Source organism: Mchenga conophoros, linkage group LG22 (genome assembly GCF_057382185.1).
Source record: "Mchenga conophoros isolate Kocher_MC1m ecotype Shallow Benthic linkage group LG22, M_conophoros_male_GT1.1, whole genome shotgun sequence".
In the NCBI taxonomy this organism is placed as follows: domain Eukaryota; kingdom Metazoa; phylum Chordata; class Actinopteri; order Cichliformes; family Cichlidae; genus Mchenga; species Mchenga conophoros.
The window spans coordinates 19,696,959-19,717,670 of record NC_140546.1 but is presented as its reverse complement, the minus strand read 5'-3'; the positions used below and the strand labels follow the sequence as shown (position 1 = coordinate 19,717,670).

General features: G+C 42.2%; 2 protein-coding genes across 9 annotated transcripts in view; one reads left to right on the top strand and one right to left on the bottom strand.

The window, feature by feature from the left end:
• Positions 1 to 256: 256 nt before the first annotated feature.
• klhl38a (kelch-like family member 38a) lies at positions 257 to 6,513 on the top strand. Its single transcript, XM_085261977.1, has 4 exons — positions 257 to 681; positions 3,084 to 4,440; positions 4,542 to 4,647; positions 4,843 to 6,513. The coding sequence occupies exons 2-4, from the start codon at positions 3,085 to 3,087 to the stop codon at positions 5,130 to 5,132; spliced, it is 1,752 nt and encodes a 583-aa protein (XP_085118103.1). The 5' UTR covers positions 257 to 681; position 3,084; the 3' UTR covers positions 5,133 to 6,513.
• Positions 6,514 to 8,531: 2,018 nt separating this feature from the next.
• The window catches only part of spire1a (spire-type actin nucleation factor 1a), a 33,279-nt gene continuing 21,098 nt past the window's right edge, over positions 8,532 to 20,712 (bottom strand). The window contains exons 5-20 of one of the 8 annotated variants that reach the window (XM_085261863.1): positions 19,599 to 19,673; positions 19,264 to 19,428; positions 19,040 to 19,126; positions 17,746 to 17,875; positions 16,901 to 16,942; positions 15,530 to 15,577; positions 15,061 to 15,215; positions 14,552 to 14,633; positions 14,322 to 14,461; positions 13,257 to 13,280; positions 12,232 to 12,261; positions 11,447 to 11,584; positions 11,264 to 11,334; positions 10,781 to 10,808; positions 10,519 to 10,670; positions 8,532 to 10,429 (exon numbers count right to left, since the gene is read on the bottom strand). In XM_085261863.1, the coding sequence (XP_085117989.1) occupies positions 10,168 to 10,429; positions 10,519 to 10,670; positions 10,781 to 10,808; positions 11,264 to 11,334; positions 11,447 to 11,584; positions 12,232 to 12,261; positions 13,257 to 13,280; positions 14,322 to 14,461; positions 14,552 to 14,633; positions 15,061 to 15,215; positions 15,530 to 15,577; positions 16,901 to 16,942; positions 17,746 to 17,875; positions 19,040 to 19,126; positions 19,264 to 19,428; positions 19,599 to 19,673 (1,629 nt within the window). In that variant the 3' untranslated portion in view covers positions 8,532 to 10,167. The remainder of the gene's footprint in view (positions 10,430 to 10,518; positions 10,671 to 10,780; positions 10,809 to 11,263; positions 11,335 to 11,446; positions 11,585 to 12,231; positions 12,262 to 13,256; positions 13,281 to 14,321; positions 14,462 to 14,551; positions 14,634 to 15,060; positions 15,216 to 15,529; positions 15,578 to 16,900; positions 16,943 to 17,745; positions 17,876 to 19,039; positions 19,127 to 19,263; positions 19,429 to 19,598; positions 19,674 to 20,712) is intronic. The other 7 variants (XM_085261864.1, XM_085261857.1, XM_085261858.1 and 4 more) reach the window with 7 other exon arrangements.

Here is a 20,712-nt window from a genome sequence, read left to right as displayed (position 1 = left end):
TATGGCAAATACTTCTTGATGATTTGACACACACAGTGCAACGAGTTAACTGTCAAACGGGTGATTAATAGCAACAGTGGTCACGTCCAGTTGTGCACGTTCATGGACACTAACAGAAACACCACCACACCTTGAAAACTGAGCCCAGTTCTTACAGCTGTTTCTCCTGATCAAAGTGGCCCATCAGCACCGTTCTATATTTGACTACATCCTGGGTTACACACATGAGGAAGGGGGAAGAGGAGGAGGAGGGATGAACTTGGACGGCACTAGAAGACAGACAAGGGTTAGCAGCTCGGGGACACTTTGATGAAAGACCAGCCTGGGTGGGAACAATGCCTGAGTCAGGACCCTGTGATGGTTCCCCTTCCTGCGGCTATTGTAAACACTCCCTCCACTGGACCCTGGCTGAGTTGTTAAGCTGGCAGCTGGGTACCAAACAGCGCTGTGTCACATGAGAGGCCCGGCTGGAGTCACAGTGGCCCAGGATACTATTCTTAGCTGTAGGAATGTACACAGTGGCCTCATGGCAATCTCCACAGCGCCTAACTGGAAACCCTTCCCTGAGTCACTACCCATTTTCTCTCTGAGTAATGCTTAAACTGTCTTTCATTTGGAATTAATCCTTTTTTTCTGTCAAGACTGACGACTTGGATAATATTGGTCCTCCGAGGACAGGAGGTAAGGGCTGAGCTAATCACAGATACTGCTGATGAACTGGAATCATCTTGTTCACACAGATGTTTGTCTCAAACTCCTCAGTTTAATTCCAGTTTTATTATTAAATCTTCAAATGTGAAATTTCTTTTGTATTAGCATAACTCTTAGTTAAGAATCTATATTTTCTGGTTAAAACGTTTCCTCTTGTTTATTGGGCATTTAAAGGAGTGAGTCATTGCATTTTATGACATTTCTTTATTTAGACTGGAAATGTTTCTCAAAAATATGATGCCATGCTATAAACGGTCTGTTAAAAGTGTAATAATTTAAGCTGTGTACATGATCAATTCATCACCATCACCACTGTTGACTAAGTGATTAAGGTGCAGATGGATTATTTTTAAATTCAGATGCAGTTTATCATGAGAGGTTCTGCAGCTCCACCAGCAGCTCTTGTTTGAAGTCTGAGTTAAAACTCCCAGTCGTGAAATGCCACTCACAGCTATTGGCATTTAATAATATACAATAATGATTAGTGGTCTAAATATATCAGACAGGCTGGACCATGTAAGTGGGAGTAAATCGGTAGCTGGCACGGAGATGATTTGAAGACTTAATGTTGCTAATAGCCCAATGAAATTCATGCTCTTTAAACAATAGGATCACCACAAACCCTCCAGCCAGAGAGAGACACACTGGGACTAAGAGAGAAAACATGACATATAGAAAAAAATAACAAGAGAGACTGTGAGGCCAGTCCAGAGAGAGATGGGTTGCAGAGACAAACACAGATGGTCCGCTGATACAGTTCTGTTTATGTTAGTGATGATGGGCAGCTTGATTACTGAAATAAGCCCTAATGGCACACGAATCCTGTGAGATCATTTAGACAGGATTTGGAACAGAAATCTGTGTCAGTCATTCACATTAAAGACAGCTGCTACGTGGGAGGTTTAAGAGTTTGAGAGGAGACGAATAAGTGAAAGGCTTTGTTATGAACCAGATCACACGGTTTTCGAAGCATGCATGATTAAGTTGTTGCAAATACAAATTTATTAAAATCACACTTGTGAATCTAATTGGTGCACTTTGTGGAGCTCATGAATAAAGAATATTAGAGAGGAGGATGGATGGAGAACGTTTAGTAAATCAGGAAGGAGAGGATTAGAAAGGAGGAAATGAGGGCAGCTATCACGGTCCTGGAGAGTGAGAGGATGACTGAGCAATGGAGAAGAAGTGTACTGGTACTGATTTTCAAGAACAAGGGTTACAGAGGGATGAAGCTGATGAGACGGACTATGAAGATCGAGGAAAGACTTGTTGGAGCTAGGATAAGAAGAGATGTGAGGATCAGTGAGCAGCAGTATGGCTTCATGCTGAGAAAGAGCTCTACAGATGTGAAGCAGAGGTGTAGAGGTCGGAAGGAGTTGCACCGCGTCTTTGTGGAGCTAAAGAAAGCATATGAAAGGAGCAGCAGACATGTATGAGGTCACCGGTGACATGTATGGTAGGAGTGAATGATGGTTTCAAGGTGGGGGTGGGATGAGGGATTGGTTTTGTGTCCCTTCTCGCTTGCAGTGGTGTTGGACAGGTTGACAGATGAGGTCAGTTCATGAGCTATGATGTTTCCAGATGACATTGTGATGTGTAGTGAGAGGAGGGAGCAGGTGGAAAAGAGCCTGGAGAGGTGGAGGTATGCACTGGAGAGAAGAGGAATGAAAGTCAGGAGGAGCAAAACAGAATAATGTGTGTGGCCTCATGACCTTTTACACAGCTTCACTGTGTAAAAGGTCATGAATGTGGATGAGTTTAAAAACCCGGGGTCAGCCATCCAAAGCAACAGACAGTGCTCAAGAGAGGTGAAGAAGAGTGTGAAGGCGGGGTGGAGTGGGTGGAGACGAGTGTCAGGTGTGATTTGTGACAGAAGAGTGAAGTGAAGGTTTACAAGATGGTAGTGAGACCTGCTGTGATGTTTAGTGTGGAAATGGTGGCACAAACAAAGAGACAGGAGGCTGGGCTGAAGGTGGCAGGGTAAAGATGTCAATATTTTCACTGGGACTGACCAGAAATCAGAGGGACAGCTCAGGTAGAGCAGTTTAGAGACAAAGCTAGAGGTGCAAGGCTGAGATGGTTTGGACACGTGCAGAGGAGGGACATTGGATATATTAGGAATACATGAGGAAAAGAGGAAAAACAAAAATGTTTGATGGATGTAGTGAAGGACATGGTTAGTGTGACAGAGGAGGATGGTACACAGAGAGTAAGATGCAAGCAAATTTTAAAAACTGTGGTCGTCACTAATATTTATGTAGATCATCACATCACACATCATCAGCATAGCCGGTCATCCACTTTCTCCCATTGGAAAACAAAAATACGACATCAGTCACAAAATGATTCCTGCTTTGTCATCCCTTGTGCAGAATGGCCACCAGACCACAAGATGTTTTCTCTTTCAAAGATGCTGAACTTCCCTCTCACCTACTCGCAAAGCTCAACGTCCTCCGGCAGGAGCGCATCCTGACGGACGTCCTGCTCTGCACTGAACACCAGGAGATCCCCTGCCACAGGAACGTCCTGGTGTCCAGCAGCCCGTACTTCCGCGCCATGTTCTGCAGTAACTTTCTGGAGAGCAGCCAGGCCCGCGTGAATCTGAAGGGAATCTCTTCAAATGTGCTCATTGGCATTGTGGACTATGTTTATACGGGCTGCATCACCATCACCATGGACATTGTGCTCCCACTCATGCAGGCAGCTTCCATGCTTCATTACGGAAGCCTCTTTGAAGCCTGCTCTGTGTTCCTCCAGGAGCAGCTGAGCCCGGAAAACTGCCTGAGCATGATCCGACTGTCTGAGATACTTCACTGTGAGAGCTTGAAGGAGAGGGCCAAGGAGATGGCTGTGAGGTCCTTCTCTGACGTGGCCGCTACAGAAGATTTCTGTGAGTTGTCTCTCCCGGAGCTCATGTGTTACCTAGAAGACGACCGACTTTGTGCTGAGGAGGAACAAGTGTTTGAGACCCTGCTGGCGTGGATCCACCATGACCCGTTCTCACGAAGGGGCGCAATCCACGATCTCTTCAAGAAAGTCCGTCTGCGCTACATCCACCCAACTTACCTCTTCCAGTTCATTGCCAATGATCCACTGGTGCAGAGCTCCAGCCTTTGCACTGAGATAATCGAGTCAGTCCGTCGCCTTATGCTTACAGTCAGCGCCAAGTGCAGCCGTGAGCTGAAGCCTCTGTGGACCACACCGAGACGTTATACCTGCAGAGAAACGCTGGTGGTAGTTGGAGGACGCAAAAACAACGAACAGACTTCAAGGGAAGCGTTACTCTATGACGAAAGGACTCAGCGTTGGCAGTGGTTGGCCAAGCTCCCCTTGCGCCTCTACAAAGCTGCTTATGTGTGCATTCACAGTATCCTCTACGTCCTCGGCGGGCTCAGCCTCTGCATGGCATCAGGCGACAGCTCGGTCAGCGCTACAGTTTACACACTCTCCCTCAAAACCAACCAGTGGAGGACTGCCGAGCCCATGCTGGAGCCACGATATGCCCACCAAAGCGTCTCATACCTGCACTTTATTTTTGTGTTAGGAGGCATCGGTGTAGATAAGCGCATCTCTCAGTCAGTAGAGAGGTATAACAGTATGTTTAACCAGTGGGAGGCCATGGCACCCATGCCCACAGCCGTGCTTCATCCAGCTGTTGCAGCCAGTGATCAGAAGATCTATGTTTTTGGAGGGGAGGACGCCATGCAGAACCCAGTCAGGCTGATTCAGGTAAGGAAGGCTTCAGTCAAAGTTAGCATTCAGTGAAGAACAGCCTGCGATGCTCAGGAAATCCAAAAAGGCTGATTGATGGTGTTTGTGCTGTTACACAGGTGTATCACATCGCTCGCAATCTGTGGTCCAAATTAGAGACAAGGACTGTGAAAAATGTTTGTGCTCCCGCCGCCGTCATAGACGACAAGATCTATATCATAGGAGGTAAGGACGCATTTTTACTTTTAAGAAACTGAGAAAAAAATGTTGTTCTCAGCAGCTGTTTTACGCTAAAATATGGACTATATATAATATATTGCCTATAATATAGTTTGACTCATATTTCGACCTGCTTGGTCGACTTTGGGATTTGTTTACTATATGTAATTTACTATGACTTACCAACCATCTAATCTCCAGGGTACACCACGCGAATGATTGCCTACGACACCAAAGCCAACAAATTCTTCAAGTGTGAGAACCTGAAGGAGCGACGAATGCATCACAGTGCTACAGTGATCAACGGCAAGATCTACGTCACAGGTGGACGCATCCTGAATGGCCACGACGTCATCGAGGACTCGGACTGCTTCGAGTGCTACGACCCAAAAACAGACGTTTGGACCTCTAAAGGTTCTCTGCCATACAAGCTGTTCGACCACGGCTCTCTCCCACTAGTCTGCGTTTCCAACAGACCAAACCCACCATGACCCACCATCTAATCACGGCTTGCTCCTTTTTATTGTAATCTCCACCTGCCCTTTGCCATTATTTATTGGCTTCTAACAGAAATGGGAAACCATGTCAGAGTGACACCATTCTTTCACGCAGCTCAGTAAAGCGGCATTTAAGGTCGGGCTGACTTTCATCTGCATCAGAGAAGAAGAGCTCAGCTGGCATGCAGAGGTGTCATTTCTAAGCATCTGGGGCGGAAGTGAACCGAGAACCCCAGAAATGATGAGAGGCAGCTACTCGGACACGTATGTAATCCAAACAGCTCTTTAAAAGCTGTTTCCGCAGATGGATACACTTGTATAAAGCAAACTAAATTGTGTTAATACTGTATTTTCCAAGATATTTGAACACAGCCTGTCACTCTGCAGGGCAGCTGCACTTAACTCTTGACAAAACTGAAACTGGTTAAATAATTTGCACTTTATAGGTCAAAAAATAATACATTCCTTCTTGACCCTGATGTGTATCAGAGGGAACTGATTAATGAGAATAAGGGCTACTGCAAAGTTGTACTTGCTCTGATGTTTGGTGAAGTTTTGCAAAGAAGAACTTTTTTTTCTTTATTCCAGTCTTGGGGGGTTGATTTTCAGTTAAAACCCAACAAAGCTTGTTCTGTTTTTAAGATGTCTGCTTAAAACATGGCAGAACCAGTATGCAAAGATGTGACGTTTTGGATCAGTCCAAGATCTGTGAGCAAATATTTCAATGGTGGTTTACATTCATATTTCACTGTGCATGCAAATGTCGTTAGATAAAGACAACCTGTGGCCTGCTGTGAGCAGCCATGAGTAAAAAATGTTGTTAGAGATACTTTTTGTGTGTTTACAGGCTACATCAGACTGCAGGGGCAACCTAAAGGTGATCTGGCACAATCACACCAACTGATCTGGAATTCATTTTTTTATTCATTTGGGAAATCATAGTCATACAAAGAAATCCTTACCTGTCAAGACTTTGATTGCCATTACATCCCTCTGTGTCCTGCAGCCCTCTTGTCCCTCATGGAGCATGCATTCAGTGTTTTGCTCCAGCCCTTGGTAGCTCCATTATTGGACAATTTGTGGTATACATCTTAATGTTTGAGACTTTCTCACGAATCAACTGAACAATGCATTGCTGCTACTTGCACATTAAGAGACTTCCTCTTTATTTTTGTATGCGGTATTACTTGTACGATGTGCATAAATGTTGTGTTTATGTACTAAAGAGAGAGTCAAACTTATTTGTTGCATTGATTCTTTCTGCGCATAAAAACAGATCAGCTGTGGCAAAATCGCATCTTAGTTCAGCTTCTCGGTCTTCATTTTGAGCAGGCTCGTAATTTGCCTGCAGACTAGCTGAGTCACGACCCCCTCGTGCATGAGGGAACACCATCAATGCAGAAACATGTTCCGGTTGTCAGGTGACACATTTTCTCTCCGTACATCATTAAACACCAGTGCAAAACCCATTAAAATATTGGGATGTTCCTGGAATGTAGTGAATGCATTTCTTTATGTGAGTGTCAACCTCTTGACCCTTCAGGGCACATTCTCCTCATGCAGAGCGTCTGGTATGAAGGCTTCATATCCGGTTACCACTGCCCCCCTGAGAGGCTCACTGTTTGCAAGGTATATGGCCTACTTAAAACTAGCCCTCCAGCAAAGCTGACCTTAGGGGAAGAGATTTGGGATCAGATTTCACTCTTACGCTTTAATGCTTGTCCATTAGTGTTAGTGGAAATGCTGAAACTTGCCTACAAGCACTAACCAAATGGAAATTTCATCACTGTCTCTGAGTTAAATGGCTCCTTGTTAGCCTGGTCCCTCTAAATGCCTCTCTGTAACCCTGTGTGAATGCATTCAACAACTCGTGCTTGCAAAATGAGCTTAATGTCTAAACTCAAAATGCTGAATCCACCAACGCAGTGACTTTTCTGATTATGTCACCGGCAGTCACGTGCTCGGCTCAGTCAAACAGAGCAGAATGTAAGAAAGCCCAGTGAAACCTTCCACTGAGCTGCTGCTCACACAGCCTTCTCAGATTGTTTACAGACTCTGTGTTTGCTCAATACCTTTCCATAGATACCAGTGTGTGAGGGTCACCCTTAAGGGAGGCTGTGGCCTGGGCAGGTTATTTTCAGTATCTGTTACTAACCCATTAAGGGGTAGCATATCATTGCCTATTCTGTGTGTCTCCATAAACACACACAGTGACTGCAGCAAGAAGAATTATATACATTTATATATATGACTGACATGCTTCATAAAATCCATCATTGAAGTCACTGAAGTGCAGACTTTCAGCTTTAGTTTATTGGGTTTAACAAATGTATTGTATTAACATTTTCAGAGTCTCAGAATTAATAGATTAAACTAACATAATTTTAATTATAAGGATTGTTTTAAATATTTAGTATCCGTAAACTCCACCAGATGTGCTGCATTTCTTGCCTTGACATCCTCTGCCTCTTTACTTTAGCATTCAGTCACTAAAAAGCTGCTTTCCTGAGAGGAGCTCCGGTGAGTGATTTGGCCATTGAAGAACATGTTGTGGTTTGCCATTTACTTTGGGTTGCTATTAATTTGTGAAGCTTTGTCCAGTTAGTTTTGCGGCATTTGTCTAAATCTGAGCAGAGAGTATAGCTCTGTACACTTCATAATTCGTCCAGCTGCTTCAATCAGCAGTCATATTATGTATACACAGTGGCGGTCGCAGCGGTAGCCCATGCCATAAAATTACCTCGACCAGGTGTAGTATGCATGAGCGGTTTCTCTCCTTCTCCATACTTTTCTCTTCCCATTATCCAGCTTCATCTTGGTGTCACCGGAACAAAGAATGTTTCTTGGACTGTGCAGGATGTTTTCTAGCAAATCTGGACTTCCTGTTCTTGAGTGTAATCAGTGGTTTGCTCCTCAAGAGTGTTCTTGACTCGGTCAGAGGTTATTTGCGTTTCTTAACCATGAAAATAATTCTGTCATCATCTACTTCAGTGTTCTTACATGGTCTTTTAATATTGAATGCATTCCTTTTTTATTTGGCCAATTCAGAAATGTTGCCATCACTTTGATGCGTCCCAGCATCTCATTAGACTTCATTTTTCAGTTAAATATTCAAAGTGAGTTCAACATTTGTTATCGGTCAATTGTTCAATTAATTTTAAGCTTCTGAAAATGGATGATGATACAAATGGTACAGAAAAACTTGTGGATCTGTCTGCAATACAGATCCTTTACCACCTGATGTCCTGGTGTCTGCAGGCTGATGGAGAGGAAACCAGTTTCATTTTTATTTTGTCTCTATCGCCCTCTGCTGCCTAACACAGGTTTGCACAGTGCTCTGTAAGCCTGCAGGCATATAAGGCTGAATTCTGTAACAGGGCAACAGAGTCAGACTTAAGAATCATGATGATTTTATTAGAATTTCCTTGATAAACAAAAAAAAAAAAAAAAAAAAAAAAAAAAAAACAGTACAGCATGCACACGTTCCTTTACAGATCTCTAAAATAAAACTTATCAGATGGACTATTTCATTGGAACATGGCATCATCGTCGAACAGCCTGGTTAAGATTTGTGTTCATTTTGTAACAACTTTTTTTACCCCCAAAACACACACTTTGAACACGTGTGAGACTGTGTGATTTGAAAAGGCTAAAATATTGGTAAAGGATGACAGTCCTATACTTAAAGTGCCTACATTCAATTCAGTGGTGTGTTTCTAGTGGATTCAGTAATTAGTCCTTCCTGTGAAGCAGCCAGAAGTCGCTCAAACACATTTTCATTCATGAACTGTGGGGAAAATGGCACTATGAACCCCCAAGAGGTGAAACAAAACATTATAAATCATAATCATTTAAGACAAATGAACAAAAATAAACAATAAATTGATCCAGTAAAAGTGCTATTTGTGATTTAGAAGGGTATAACACTGAGAAGTTTATAAACTATACAAGAACAGAAATAAAACTTTATTATATTGACAGAAACATAATAACATTAATAATAATAGTAATAATAATAATAATAAACAACTTTTTCCAATAAAGAAACTCTTGAGGCAGAAATCCTAAAACGTGGTAAAATTATACTTTGTTACAGATTTATATTAAATCAAATTTTGGAACAGTTAAGATATACAACATGTACACACTCACGAACCCAACACGTCTGTGCTTCTATTGCCAGCCTGAATGGTGAGAAACCAAACCTTATGCACAGTAGGTCCGTAACTACAAAAGGCATTCAGAGAAAGAAATTACATTTTGGCACCAGGCACAGAATTGATTATACATTTAATTAAATACTAAAACCCACCCAGAAAAATAACCAGGCTATTTTTAACCCCTCAACGTGCTGTATCAGCCACATGAGATCATAGCAAATATACATTTAAACTGGCTTTTAAAAAAAAAAAAAAAAAAAAAAAAAAAAAAAGAAGAGATGTAACTTTTGGCATAAGTGTTGCTGGAAGAATCAGAGGGGCAGGGGACTGGCAGACATCTACCCCAGCAGACCTGACGGGAAGATCTACAGTGCATTTCTGTCAAAAGACAATCGTTTGTTCTTCCTGAGTGCTAGACGTAAACAGGAACTGGAAAACCTACTATGATTGGGCCTTTGAACTATTTACACGATACCACTGCACCTTTTGGCTTTCTGTGTCATTCGCTCCCACTCATCCTTACCCCGGTTCATGATGGTGACATCAGCAGCTCGATAACGTCACCCACATGCAGAAGCTCGGCTGCTCTCTGTGACCCACATTGCATCCCTCCTCTCAGCCAATCTGAGAGGAGGATGAAGTATCAGAAACTTTACTAGCTTTAGCTTGGAATGGACCGGCCACATGGTCACTTCTTACTTCTTTGCGAAACTCCACTTTATGTACACACATCACTGTGGGGGGGGGGGGGGGGGGGGTTTTGTTTGTTTTGGAGTTTTTTGTTGGTTTTTTTGTTGTTGTTTTATTTGTTTGTTTTTTTTAATTGAATGACAAAGCTTAACTTAAAGTGCACCGACCAGTCCGATGTTCTACAACTCATTGATGGTTCGCTCCGAAGGCCTGAAGTTGACAGAGCTGGACGACGACATGTAGAACGACTGGGTTCTGCGATTGAGGCGGGCCCGCTTGGTGGCCACGCACAGGCTGCGCCTGCTGGAGGTGATGATCTCTGTGATGAACTTCTTGCAGTCCACACAGACCTCCATGGTGACCCAGTCCTCAGTGAGCTCCTTGGGCAGCTCTAGCTCATCCTGCGACCGCCCGTCTTTGCTGATGCTGTGCTTGGACAACCTAAACAGAGACAACTGAGTGAATATCTGTGCACACACAGGAAAGCAGTCGCAGCCACAACACGATGATGCTGCCGATTATTAAGTCACCTTCTGCGCAGACTGTGCCGGGTGTGCGCAGACCCAAACGGCTGCTTGTCTGGCTCAGCTGGGGCAGATGTGCCTGTGTCTTCTTTAACCACAGCACTGGGACCCAGAGAGTAGATAGGCAGTGTGGAATAGGGCTTAGACGGCAGCCGCATCTGAGGCAAAGAGATACAAAACAACTGAACTAAAAAGGCTCATGTAGGTCTTAAAGAATGAGTGTCAAATACTAAACTGATGTTTCAAGTAGCAGTTGACAGTCTCGTACCTTTTTCGAGCACTGGGAACACACAGGTCTGAAAAAAATTTAAAAAACTGATAAGCTGGAAATTCGTGAAAACCACTTCACTGATTTTGTACTGCACTCCTGTCAAACTGTCACTTAAAGCTTAAAACAGAAACTAATGCAGCAGAGCCAGAGAGACGAGCTCCTACAGTAGATAGTTTGGTTTCTTTAGTCTCGACTCAGACTTCTGCAGTGCAGAAAGCACTTTAAATAACGTACGCGTTTGAAGAAAAACAATGAAAAATGTAGAACTACTCATATGCATCCAGTAGATTTATCGACTAATGAAATACCAGCCAGGATGTGCTGGGCATGTGGCTGTTTGATATGAGGTCAATTGGGTATGTTTGGTACGTAAACAGGAAAACTATAAATTTGGGAATCAGTGTCAAATACAGACTTTGTTTAAATGTTGGAGTCTCCCTCTTTAAGTCAAGCTGTCCTTTTAACAGCGATTCAAATTACCTTTTGCAGAACTGGCAGGTGTAGGACCAGGTGAAGATGGAGAACCTTTTAATCCTGCAAGAAAAGCAAAGCTGGACAGGGGAGGACAAAAATTGAGGTGAGGAAGGTGCACTAGCGTTTCAAAATCAATGTGACAAATTATCAGTTTAAGAGAAAACCATAAGTTTACAGGTGGTTTTGTACCTTTCCTTTCTTGAGAGCGTTGTAGACTTCTTTGTATTGCTGAAACTTCTCCAGCTCGGCCTTGACGAGGACCTGCCTGATGTGCATCACCTCTTCCACCGTCAGAGCCAAACACTCCGCCGGATAACAGAACTCCTCCTGCGGGGGAAACATGCATCACATCATCAAACCATGCTCACAAACACACAGACAGTGATGTGTTTGACAAACCCAAACAAAAATGCCCCACTGCACACCACATCACCTAAACATGCAACGAGATGTGAGAATGGCAGTTTCACACCGCCGCTGTGAAAATAAATGCAGAACCTCCATGTGATGCAACACAACACCTCCCATGCTGGAACCACAACTCTAGGATTTCTTTACTTTAATCCAGATTTGCTTTATTCTCTGTCAAAAACACGTTTTTGAGCTCCTGTTATTCACCAGATGTTTCCAAGGAAACAATCTGTAAGAGAATCCCCCATCATGGTGCCAGCTGAGCTCTCATCTGGAGTTTTACAAAAGAAGTCCACAGGGGGGAAAATGTCTCAGGGAGCACATCTACTGATCATCATCATTTACTGGGATTGAGTGCTTGTATAAGATCTGGCCTCATATATATAATCTTCCCTGAGTTATTTTCAGTACGCCACAGATGTTGCATTCACTCAAGCAGTTACAACACAAGGTCCCATTCATCTAAAAAACAAGCCGATTGAATTAGACGCCATTCAGGATGGTTCCCCCACACAGTGCTTGGAGGTGATACAATTTGATATTTTGCAGTAGTGGCGACATACCGAGCCCTGAGCACCACTGCCGGCATCCACCTGACCAGCAGACAGAGGGAACAGGATATTTAAACAGAAGCAAGACCTTATATTCCAACGAGCTAATCACACACAGTACGCTCAGTAAAATTTAATACAAGAACTGCATGAACCCATTAGGTGGTCTGTCATCAGCTTACAGCCAACGTTGTAACCAAGCATAAAATCTAATAAAAAGATATACAAAAAAAACTTCTGGATTACATCATCACATTCAAACATGCATGAGCACATAGGATTACTTAATTTTTAACAAATATATCTGGCTTGACATTTCATTTTTGATCTCAATGTACCCCTCAAAAGGAAGGCTGTTCACTGACATTGCAGCTTTCCTTTCAGTCCATTAAAATCCTTTCACACATCCGCTCCCCACCTGAACTTCACCCAATCAGGTGTCCTCACATAGACCTCGGTCTCTGCCAAATCCTAGTACAAAGCTTGTGTGCTGCCTCTTGCGCACACTATACGGCCAGCTCCCTCAACTAAACCACACAGAGTACATCTAGCAATAAAAAACAGCTTTGAAGAAGCCGGATACAGTGATAGGCTTTAGGCTGCATCTTCCAACCTTGATAAGATAAGATAACCTTTATTAGTCCCACACGTGGGAAATTTGTTTTGTCACAGCAGGAAGTGGACAGTGCAAAAGTTATGAGGCAAAAATTAGAATACAATAAGAATAAATACAGTACACAGCTGTACAGAATAGAATAAAATAAAATAAAATACTATATACAGTAGAATAAAATAAATATACAATAAGATAAAAATAGAATACAAATACTATATACAACTGAGTAAAAATACAACGATGACAGAAAGGATTATTGCACTTAGTATTATGGCATTCCTGCCATAATACTTGGCATGGCATTCCTTTAAATCACTTTCTCCCTTGCGTGCATGCATGCATTCCTTAGTACTAATTGTTAGGATTAGTGGACATTGCAAATAAATAAATAAATCGATAAACAGGAAATTGACCTAGTTACCTTGCCACTGGGATCCGTCATTAGCTGTAGCATTTGAAAATAAGAAATAATTTAAAGTGAGTCTTTGGAAGAAGATGGCTAATCAGAGTAAACATGTAAATGAGATATAACAGGAGTACGAGAAAGGGAGGGGATGCAACAAAGACCTGACTGTTCTACATTAACTAAAGAGCTTCAGCTTCTTATATGAATGAAGTTTGAGAGGGTGTTTTAAACCAGGGAAAAGCTGCACAGGCAGAAATCCCTCCCACCAACTTCTGATGCACACTCAATCATTTTGTTCTGGAAACAGGTCTGAAATAAGACAAACTGCTTAACTCAGAAAGAGAAACGAGGGTTACCCGTAGCAGGAATCTGAGGGAGAAAGAGTTAACATCCTAGTATTAATGAACAGTAACTTTTTATTCCAACTTTTAAAAGTGACTCATCAAAGATGTCTTAGATTAATCTCGTCACTGTTTGTTGTTTCTACTGTCAACTGGACAGATTTTAATGGAAACAACAGAATCAGCAACATTTGTCACTAATTATGAAAGATTCTGGAAAGGATTAGGGATCAAAGATTTAAAATATGAAGTTCTCTCTGTGAAAGCCTTCTAATTCTTGACATGCATCACTACAGACTTTTAAAAGTTGAGTCTGGCTTAATTAGAAGATCTGGGTTTGGCAGTGTTTTGGGGGGGGGGGGGGGGGAGGAAAAGGAAAAGAAATACATAAATAGTGAGAATAAACCAACTTGACCTAAATCCTTTTCATACAGCGCTGTCCTGTGCTTTCAATTAGATCCATCAACTTCACTAGAATCATAGGACCACGCTCAGAGTCAGAGAAAACCAGTGACCTCACTGCAAACCAATGGCCGGTCACAGGACAGGAGTAAATTCAACAGACGTATTGTACGTCTGGTGCTGTTAATCGATGTAACTGGTGGGTCATGAACTGCATTCAGAAATGCTTCCGAGTATCTGCTTTTATATTTACTTTTTTTTTTTTTTAAATCATTTAGATGATAAAGATCTGTCATAAACAGAGTCCAATAGAAATAGCCTCCACAAGGTAACGTACCAAAGACTTTGAGCTCTGTCTGGATGGTGGTAAGAAAGGCCTGACGCTGGTAGGGGACTCCTTGTCGATAGAGTGCCGCCTCTGTGAAGATTGTCGCTTGTCTGGCTGTGGAGTGGCGGAGACAGGCAGGAACTTTGGAGCTGGAGACATGGGACACAAATATGCATGAAAAAGTCTGCCAGAGAGGGAACATTTAATTTGTGTAATACACTATGTTCAAAAGTTAATACCCTTCGTGGCTGCGACGGAGTCAGGAGACGTGTCTTCTATCAAAGACGTGGACATGCTGGAGCTGCTCCGTGTGGTTTCCTCCTGTCATCCAGAAAACGACATATTAGCAATTCATCGAAAATTCATAACTACCACAATCAAGTTTGTGTGCCTATTATTAACGTGTCATTAATAATTGTGAGAGCTTAGCTACTAAATCAGAACGTCACTTTAACCATATTATAGCAATGTTGTGGAATAAGATTCTTTTAGACATAATGATGCTCTGAGCTCAAGAAGCCATCACATACATATCTATTTTTTTTAAATATTTGTTTTATACTGCTTATTAGAAATTCTCCTTTTTAATTTTGTGCATGAAAAAGTTAAGATGGTTTGTTTTCTTTCTTTGCACCAAATAGGACTGTGTATAATTTTGTTGCTCTTTTGGCATAATAACCAAGATTCTGATGAAGTCACATGACACGCATGATCATTTGCAATCAATCATACGAGTCAGACATCTTACATCGGAATCTGAGCCGTCCAGTTCCGCCAGCGTGGGCGCTTTGAGCACCCTCTTTCTCTGGCTAAGCGCCTGCCCGCCGCCCTGATTTGGTCCTGCTGTGCTGCTGGACAGTGAATGGGTGCTGCAGGTCAACTTCCTCCGAGCATCAGGAGTGTCTGTGGGTCAAACACAGTCAATTAAAGCGGGAAGATACAGCGTCCAACATAATAAACAGAGACACTGTTACAGATGTCACATGTACACATGAACCACACATCACGAGTCAACTCCTTCAGTAGCTGGTATTAAAGACTTCTTTACAGTGTTATGACAGGACACCACAGAGGCAGAATTGAGGAAGATAAACCTCAGCCACATGCCAACGGTTCAGATTTTCTCATCAATTTCCCCTCACTCATTTTCACGACACTCCTGCTTTGTCACACAGACTCCAAAGTTGCCACGACACGCCGGTCCGTGTGTGCTTTACCTGAGCTGCGGAACAAGTCCTGAGGAGTGCTGATGCTTTTCCCTGCACCTGCAGATGAATTAAGGGAATATAACCTTCAGTCGAAGCTCACACAGACGTTAACAAACACCAGACTAGAACCACGGGGAGGACTCGACAGCGACAAGCATCTGTCAGAGCAGAGGGCCTGTACAATGAAGCAGCATTTGCGGGCTTAGCGAGGTAACTCGGGGGGGGGGGGGGGGGGGGGGGTCCGAGAAGATCTGGAAGGCTGCCCTGTAGTTTTGAGCCTTTAACACCACCTGGGTTGCAGTTGGAAAAATAAACTTAAGACAGCCTTACCCAAGAGTAAATCTCAGGGACACATTAATCCAGTGGGTCTCAGAGTGTGGGCCATAAAGAATAAGGAGGTTGAGATTCACAATTTATATATATCCACATGTATGTGTCTATCTATCTATCCATCCTTGCGAGAAGTATGCAGCTCTATGTAAATTAAACCACCTCTAGCTGGAATCAGAAAACCTGGGTTGACTTGGAGATGTGAAAACCTGCGACTGACAGCGCTTTGCGCAATCACAATTGTAGCCCGCTTCATAGTACAGACCCCGGGTGTGAATTAACAGGACGCTGTGCGATAGTGGTCTATATTAAAGCTTAAACACATTGTGCGTAAACTAGAAAGCACAGAGGGAGAGGCGTACGAAGGGAAGTGCGGGGGAGGAAGCAGGGAAAGACAATGAGTGCAGCCACAGTGCTAAAAGTTATTCTCGTACATAATTTGGATTGTGGTCACCTCGTGAACTGTAACGCTACATTCGAACAGTCATCTCCCATTCCCAACCATTTATCTAAGGGGTTAGGCTGCTGACAGCAGCGTTACATAATTCTTTCACTTTTCACATTGAGAGGGAGGATTAGGATGACCAGCACGGGAGGCAAGCTGTAGAGAGAGTGATGATTTGTAATCTCACTTTACTGGCTCTGGCCCAATTGCCATCTCATAACAGCTATACCACAGACAGCCTCTGTGACTAGCATCTCCCCTAAAATATATCCCCTCCCTCTCTGGAGTTTGTACGTTTATTGTGTCCACAGGCTGCCCCAAAAATCACCCCAGCAACAGAACATTACCAACACAGTTTCACGCATCCTAAGATTAAGGTGCACTGTGCTGACCCATCTTTCCTCTCACCTTCAGAAAGTGTCTTTATAATAAACAGCCAGTAAGTGACAGTAGTGTGTCATAAATGCACTTGTACAACACAAGCGTGAAGTATGTGGGGTGTGTTTAAATCAGGGAGAAGCAAGAATCTAAATCCTAAAAAATAGCCTAGAATAAAACACGGGCACAACAATAGGATAGAACATAACAGGTGACATGAACTTTACCTGATGAGTCAAAGCTGTGAGACATGCTAAGGGGTCGCATGACTGACAGATATGCCCATATTTGGGAGGAAAAAAAGGAAAGAAAGGAAGCAAAATAGAAAACAAAGAAAATGTTATGTTATAATGGACGATGATGTCAGAATCATCCCAGTTTAACACGTCCATGCGTTCACAACGGCTCCATAATCTCAGATTTTCATAAACAGTTTAACAGAATTGCCCCATATGTACGATTATGCAACAACTGAACATTAGTTTACTGAAGTCACTTACAAAGGGATTGGTCTATGAACTGCACAGAACACTGAATGGTAAAGACTGCTGCTTTTTTAGCTTTAATTGAAACCATGTTCAGTCCATGTATAACCATTATATACTAAAAGAGGATTACGACCTATGTACTGCTCACTTCAAAAGGCACTGCATTACATAATGAGTAATGTCACTTAAGGTCACACACAGAGACCTGGGCATCTTTGGGCAACTGCAGTAACAGCTATACTAAAGACATGAAGGCTCACAGCTGCAGTCAGCATGATCCTTGTTTAAACACTGACACCTTTAATAAAGCGAGGAGATCGATGCAGGAAGCAGGCTGTTCGAGTACTCGTGATGGCTGCAGTTAAGAATGATTAATTCATGGATAATGTTTTATGTCCTGAGTGGATGGGTTAGGTTCACTGAAAGCTGTCATGCAGAAAGTTAAGAACAACGCTCCCCCAGAGAGATTTCTTCTAAAGATCAATACATTTGCATGTGAGTCAGAGCAGTGCGAGTTCGTGCTTATATGTCAGGCCATAAGTAGAATCATTTCTGAGCGTGGGTTTGTGTAATCGTCATCTCACCCAGGCGGTTTCTGCGGATCATGTCGGGTGAAACCGGCCTCAGCTTCCTTTCTGCTTTTATGTCCTCCAGCAGTCGCTCGTGAAGGCTCCGGGGACGCGGAGGGTGTGGTTTGAGTTTGCGAGCAGAGACCTGTCGTGACAATCAGGAGTGCGTACTTGATTACCAAGATTTTCCTCTCACACCTCTGCTCTGAAAGAGTGCGTGATGACGTCGTTCAGCTATTTTCTCAGTCAAAATTAATCATTTAGCTAAAAGCAATGATAGACTTGCATGTGTCAACATTCACACTCAGCCATCTGGCATCTGCAGCATCGTGTATGGCAGGGTACTGGTATCATAAGTGACAACTAAATATTGATGTCACGGACTTCAGTGTTTTCACAGCTGTGCTGAATATAGACGACAATTGTCACGTCACTGTCCAAGTTCAATTTTACTGTACTGAAAGTGGAGTACATGAGGTATACTTAAATACTATACCAATTACATACATGACACATGCTACAAAGGACCAAGTTTTTTTTTTTAAAGTAAATTTAGGATTCAATAATTAAACTGATGTCATTAAAATGTCAAATCTAGTGTATAACAGAAGATTTGTTTGCTTTTTTTTTTTTTTTTTTTTTTATAAATGCAATATTATATGTCTGCTTTATTTTGCTTCTATATCTGTCATTTTATTTATTTACTTGTTTATTTTGCTCACAAAAGTTTTTTTTCCCTAAACAAAGCTATATATCCATTAAAAAAAAAAAAAATTATTACTTTATCACGGATGCAGCTTAAACGAGCTATAATTTAAAGTGTGTTTTGAGCATACTACAATTGGTACTATTGTACTATTGGTTGACTGGCTAATGGCTAAAGCCCATTAAGGGTTCACTAGAGAACTAAGATCAAATCCAACTTAAGAGACAGGCAGTGGGCGCCCTGGCAACCAGGACCACTAAAATGGGAAAACTGCAGAAAAATGAGCTTTATGGCTTTGCAACCAATTTTCCCTAGCGACCGTGAACAACCACTCACCAACTGCTTTCCTGTTGACCAGTGGTTGCCTGGTTACTGACTGGTTTCAAGTTTTGTGTGACCGAGAGCTAATCAAGCAACAAATAAACAGGACATATTTTTAGATTAATGCCAAAATTTGTTTGAGATAATACATTTAAAAGTGTGTATATATATATTTATCAAATACAATATTATTGTGTGTAATTGCAAATTAATAAATTCATGTATTTTTATTGATTTTGAGCCTCCATACTAATTACTGACACCGTGTTCTGCACGACTCACAGGGTTGAGAGGAGGTCGTGACCTGATGAACTCCAGAATGACCTCATGTGCGCTCTTCTTTAACCGTGGAGGAATGTCCCCATTCACCTGGGAGAAGACATTAAAAGTAACATGAAGACGTGATAAAAAAAAAAAAAAATGGAAGGTCACGCTACAGAACAAAACCATCGCTTGTCTTTGAACTACACAGAGGACGAAAACAAAAAAACTCCAAACACCCTCACCATGACTTTCCGCAGCTTGTAACGTTTTGAACGGATGTCGTCCATCAACATCTCGTAGGGTGTGAGCTGGTACTCTATGGGTAGTGGGTTGTACTGGCGCTCCTGGACCTTCTTCAACTTTACACCGTGTCTTAGATCTCTCATCACCTGTACCCAGAACCGTGCCTGATTGGAATACAAGCGGCACGGTTAGTGATGCACTTATGCATTTGCAATGCCTTTCACTGGTCTGGCCCACTCAAGATCAAAGTAGACTGCATGTGGCTCATGATGTACAATGAGTTTGACATTCCTGCCTTAAAGTGATAATTGATGTACCAAGTAGATCTTCTTACCCAGTCTGCATTTTGCAGCTCATTGAGGTCTTTAACAGGTTCTTCCTGAGTCTCCCCTTCCATCTTCCGAAGGTTCTAGGCAAGATAGCAAAATGGGATAACATGGAATGTTAGCAAGGAAAAAATGAGACAGAAAATGAGCAAAGTGATGGTAGTGAACTTGTGCCCAACTCTCTCCCAGACAAATATTAGGTTAAGGTCCTAGGCATATTGCCCATAATGTCATGGCAGCCTGTTTAAACAAATGTGGATTCACATGACCAGGTGGATCCTTCTCATCTTGAAATCGAATTTATGCCAGAGGGGAAAACAAAAAAAAAAACAAAAAAAAAAACAAAAAAAAAAAAAAAAAAACAATGACCCAAAAAAAAACACAAAAAAAAAAAAAAAAAAAAAAAAAAAAGGTCAATGAACAACTAATGACTGCCATTAATATGTGACTGCTGAATCTGTTATGCAGAACTGTTCTGGGTGACCTACTTCAGTTGTGATACTGCTCAAGATCAACCTCATTCCTGACATGTCCAATACTTTCAATCTTTTTTCTGTGCTGGTTAATCTCAATTTTAAAATGACAAATTACCATAACACCAGGGTTTTAGATCAAAGAAAGAAGTCCCTAAGGGGGAAAAAAATAAATAAATAAATAAAAAAATAAAAATTGTTATGTAATATTTTAACTTCCGACTCCCACTGTTCCGACCTCTGTCTTTCAGTGAAAGTGATATGAAAGTTGCATATGCATCTCCCACCTTCACTTCCCTGGGGTCATTCCTGTTTTGAACGATGATAACAGAGTCAGTGACGCCGTTTTCAATACATTTACATTGGTTTCTAGTCTGGCTGGCTCCCAAGAGAAGAATGCTGTTCACAATCTTGTTAGAGAAAAGTCCGAAACGGTGAGAGAAACTAAGAAAAACTGATCATTTCCTAATTTGGAAGCATGTGTGATGTGTGAGGTACAGTGTATGGTTGCTTATTAGCAATCATCCAGAGGCCTTTAAGGCTACAGCCAGTCCCCTATACAGCAGTGGTCTGATGCAAGCCTGTGAGCTCTTTAAATTGCTGTAATAAAGTTAAACTTGATTCTATAACCACACCGTCTTACATAAGA

What these genes read in the sequence shown, in the direction of transcription:
- klhl38a (XM_085261977.1), top strand. Translation starts at nt 3,085, where the DNA reads ATGGCCACCAGACCACAAGATGTTTTCTCTTTCAAAGATGCTGAACTT. An exon ending in ACCCAGTCAGGCTGATTCAG is followed by an intron (nt 4,441 to 4,541) that starts GTAAGGAAGGCT and finishes GCTGTTACACAG; the next exon opens with GTGTATCACATCGCTCGCAA. An exon ending in CAAGATCTATATCATAGGAG is followed by an intron (nt 4,648 to 4,842) that starts GTAAGGACGCAT and finishes TCTAATCTCCAG; the next exon opens with GGTACACCACGCGAATGATT.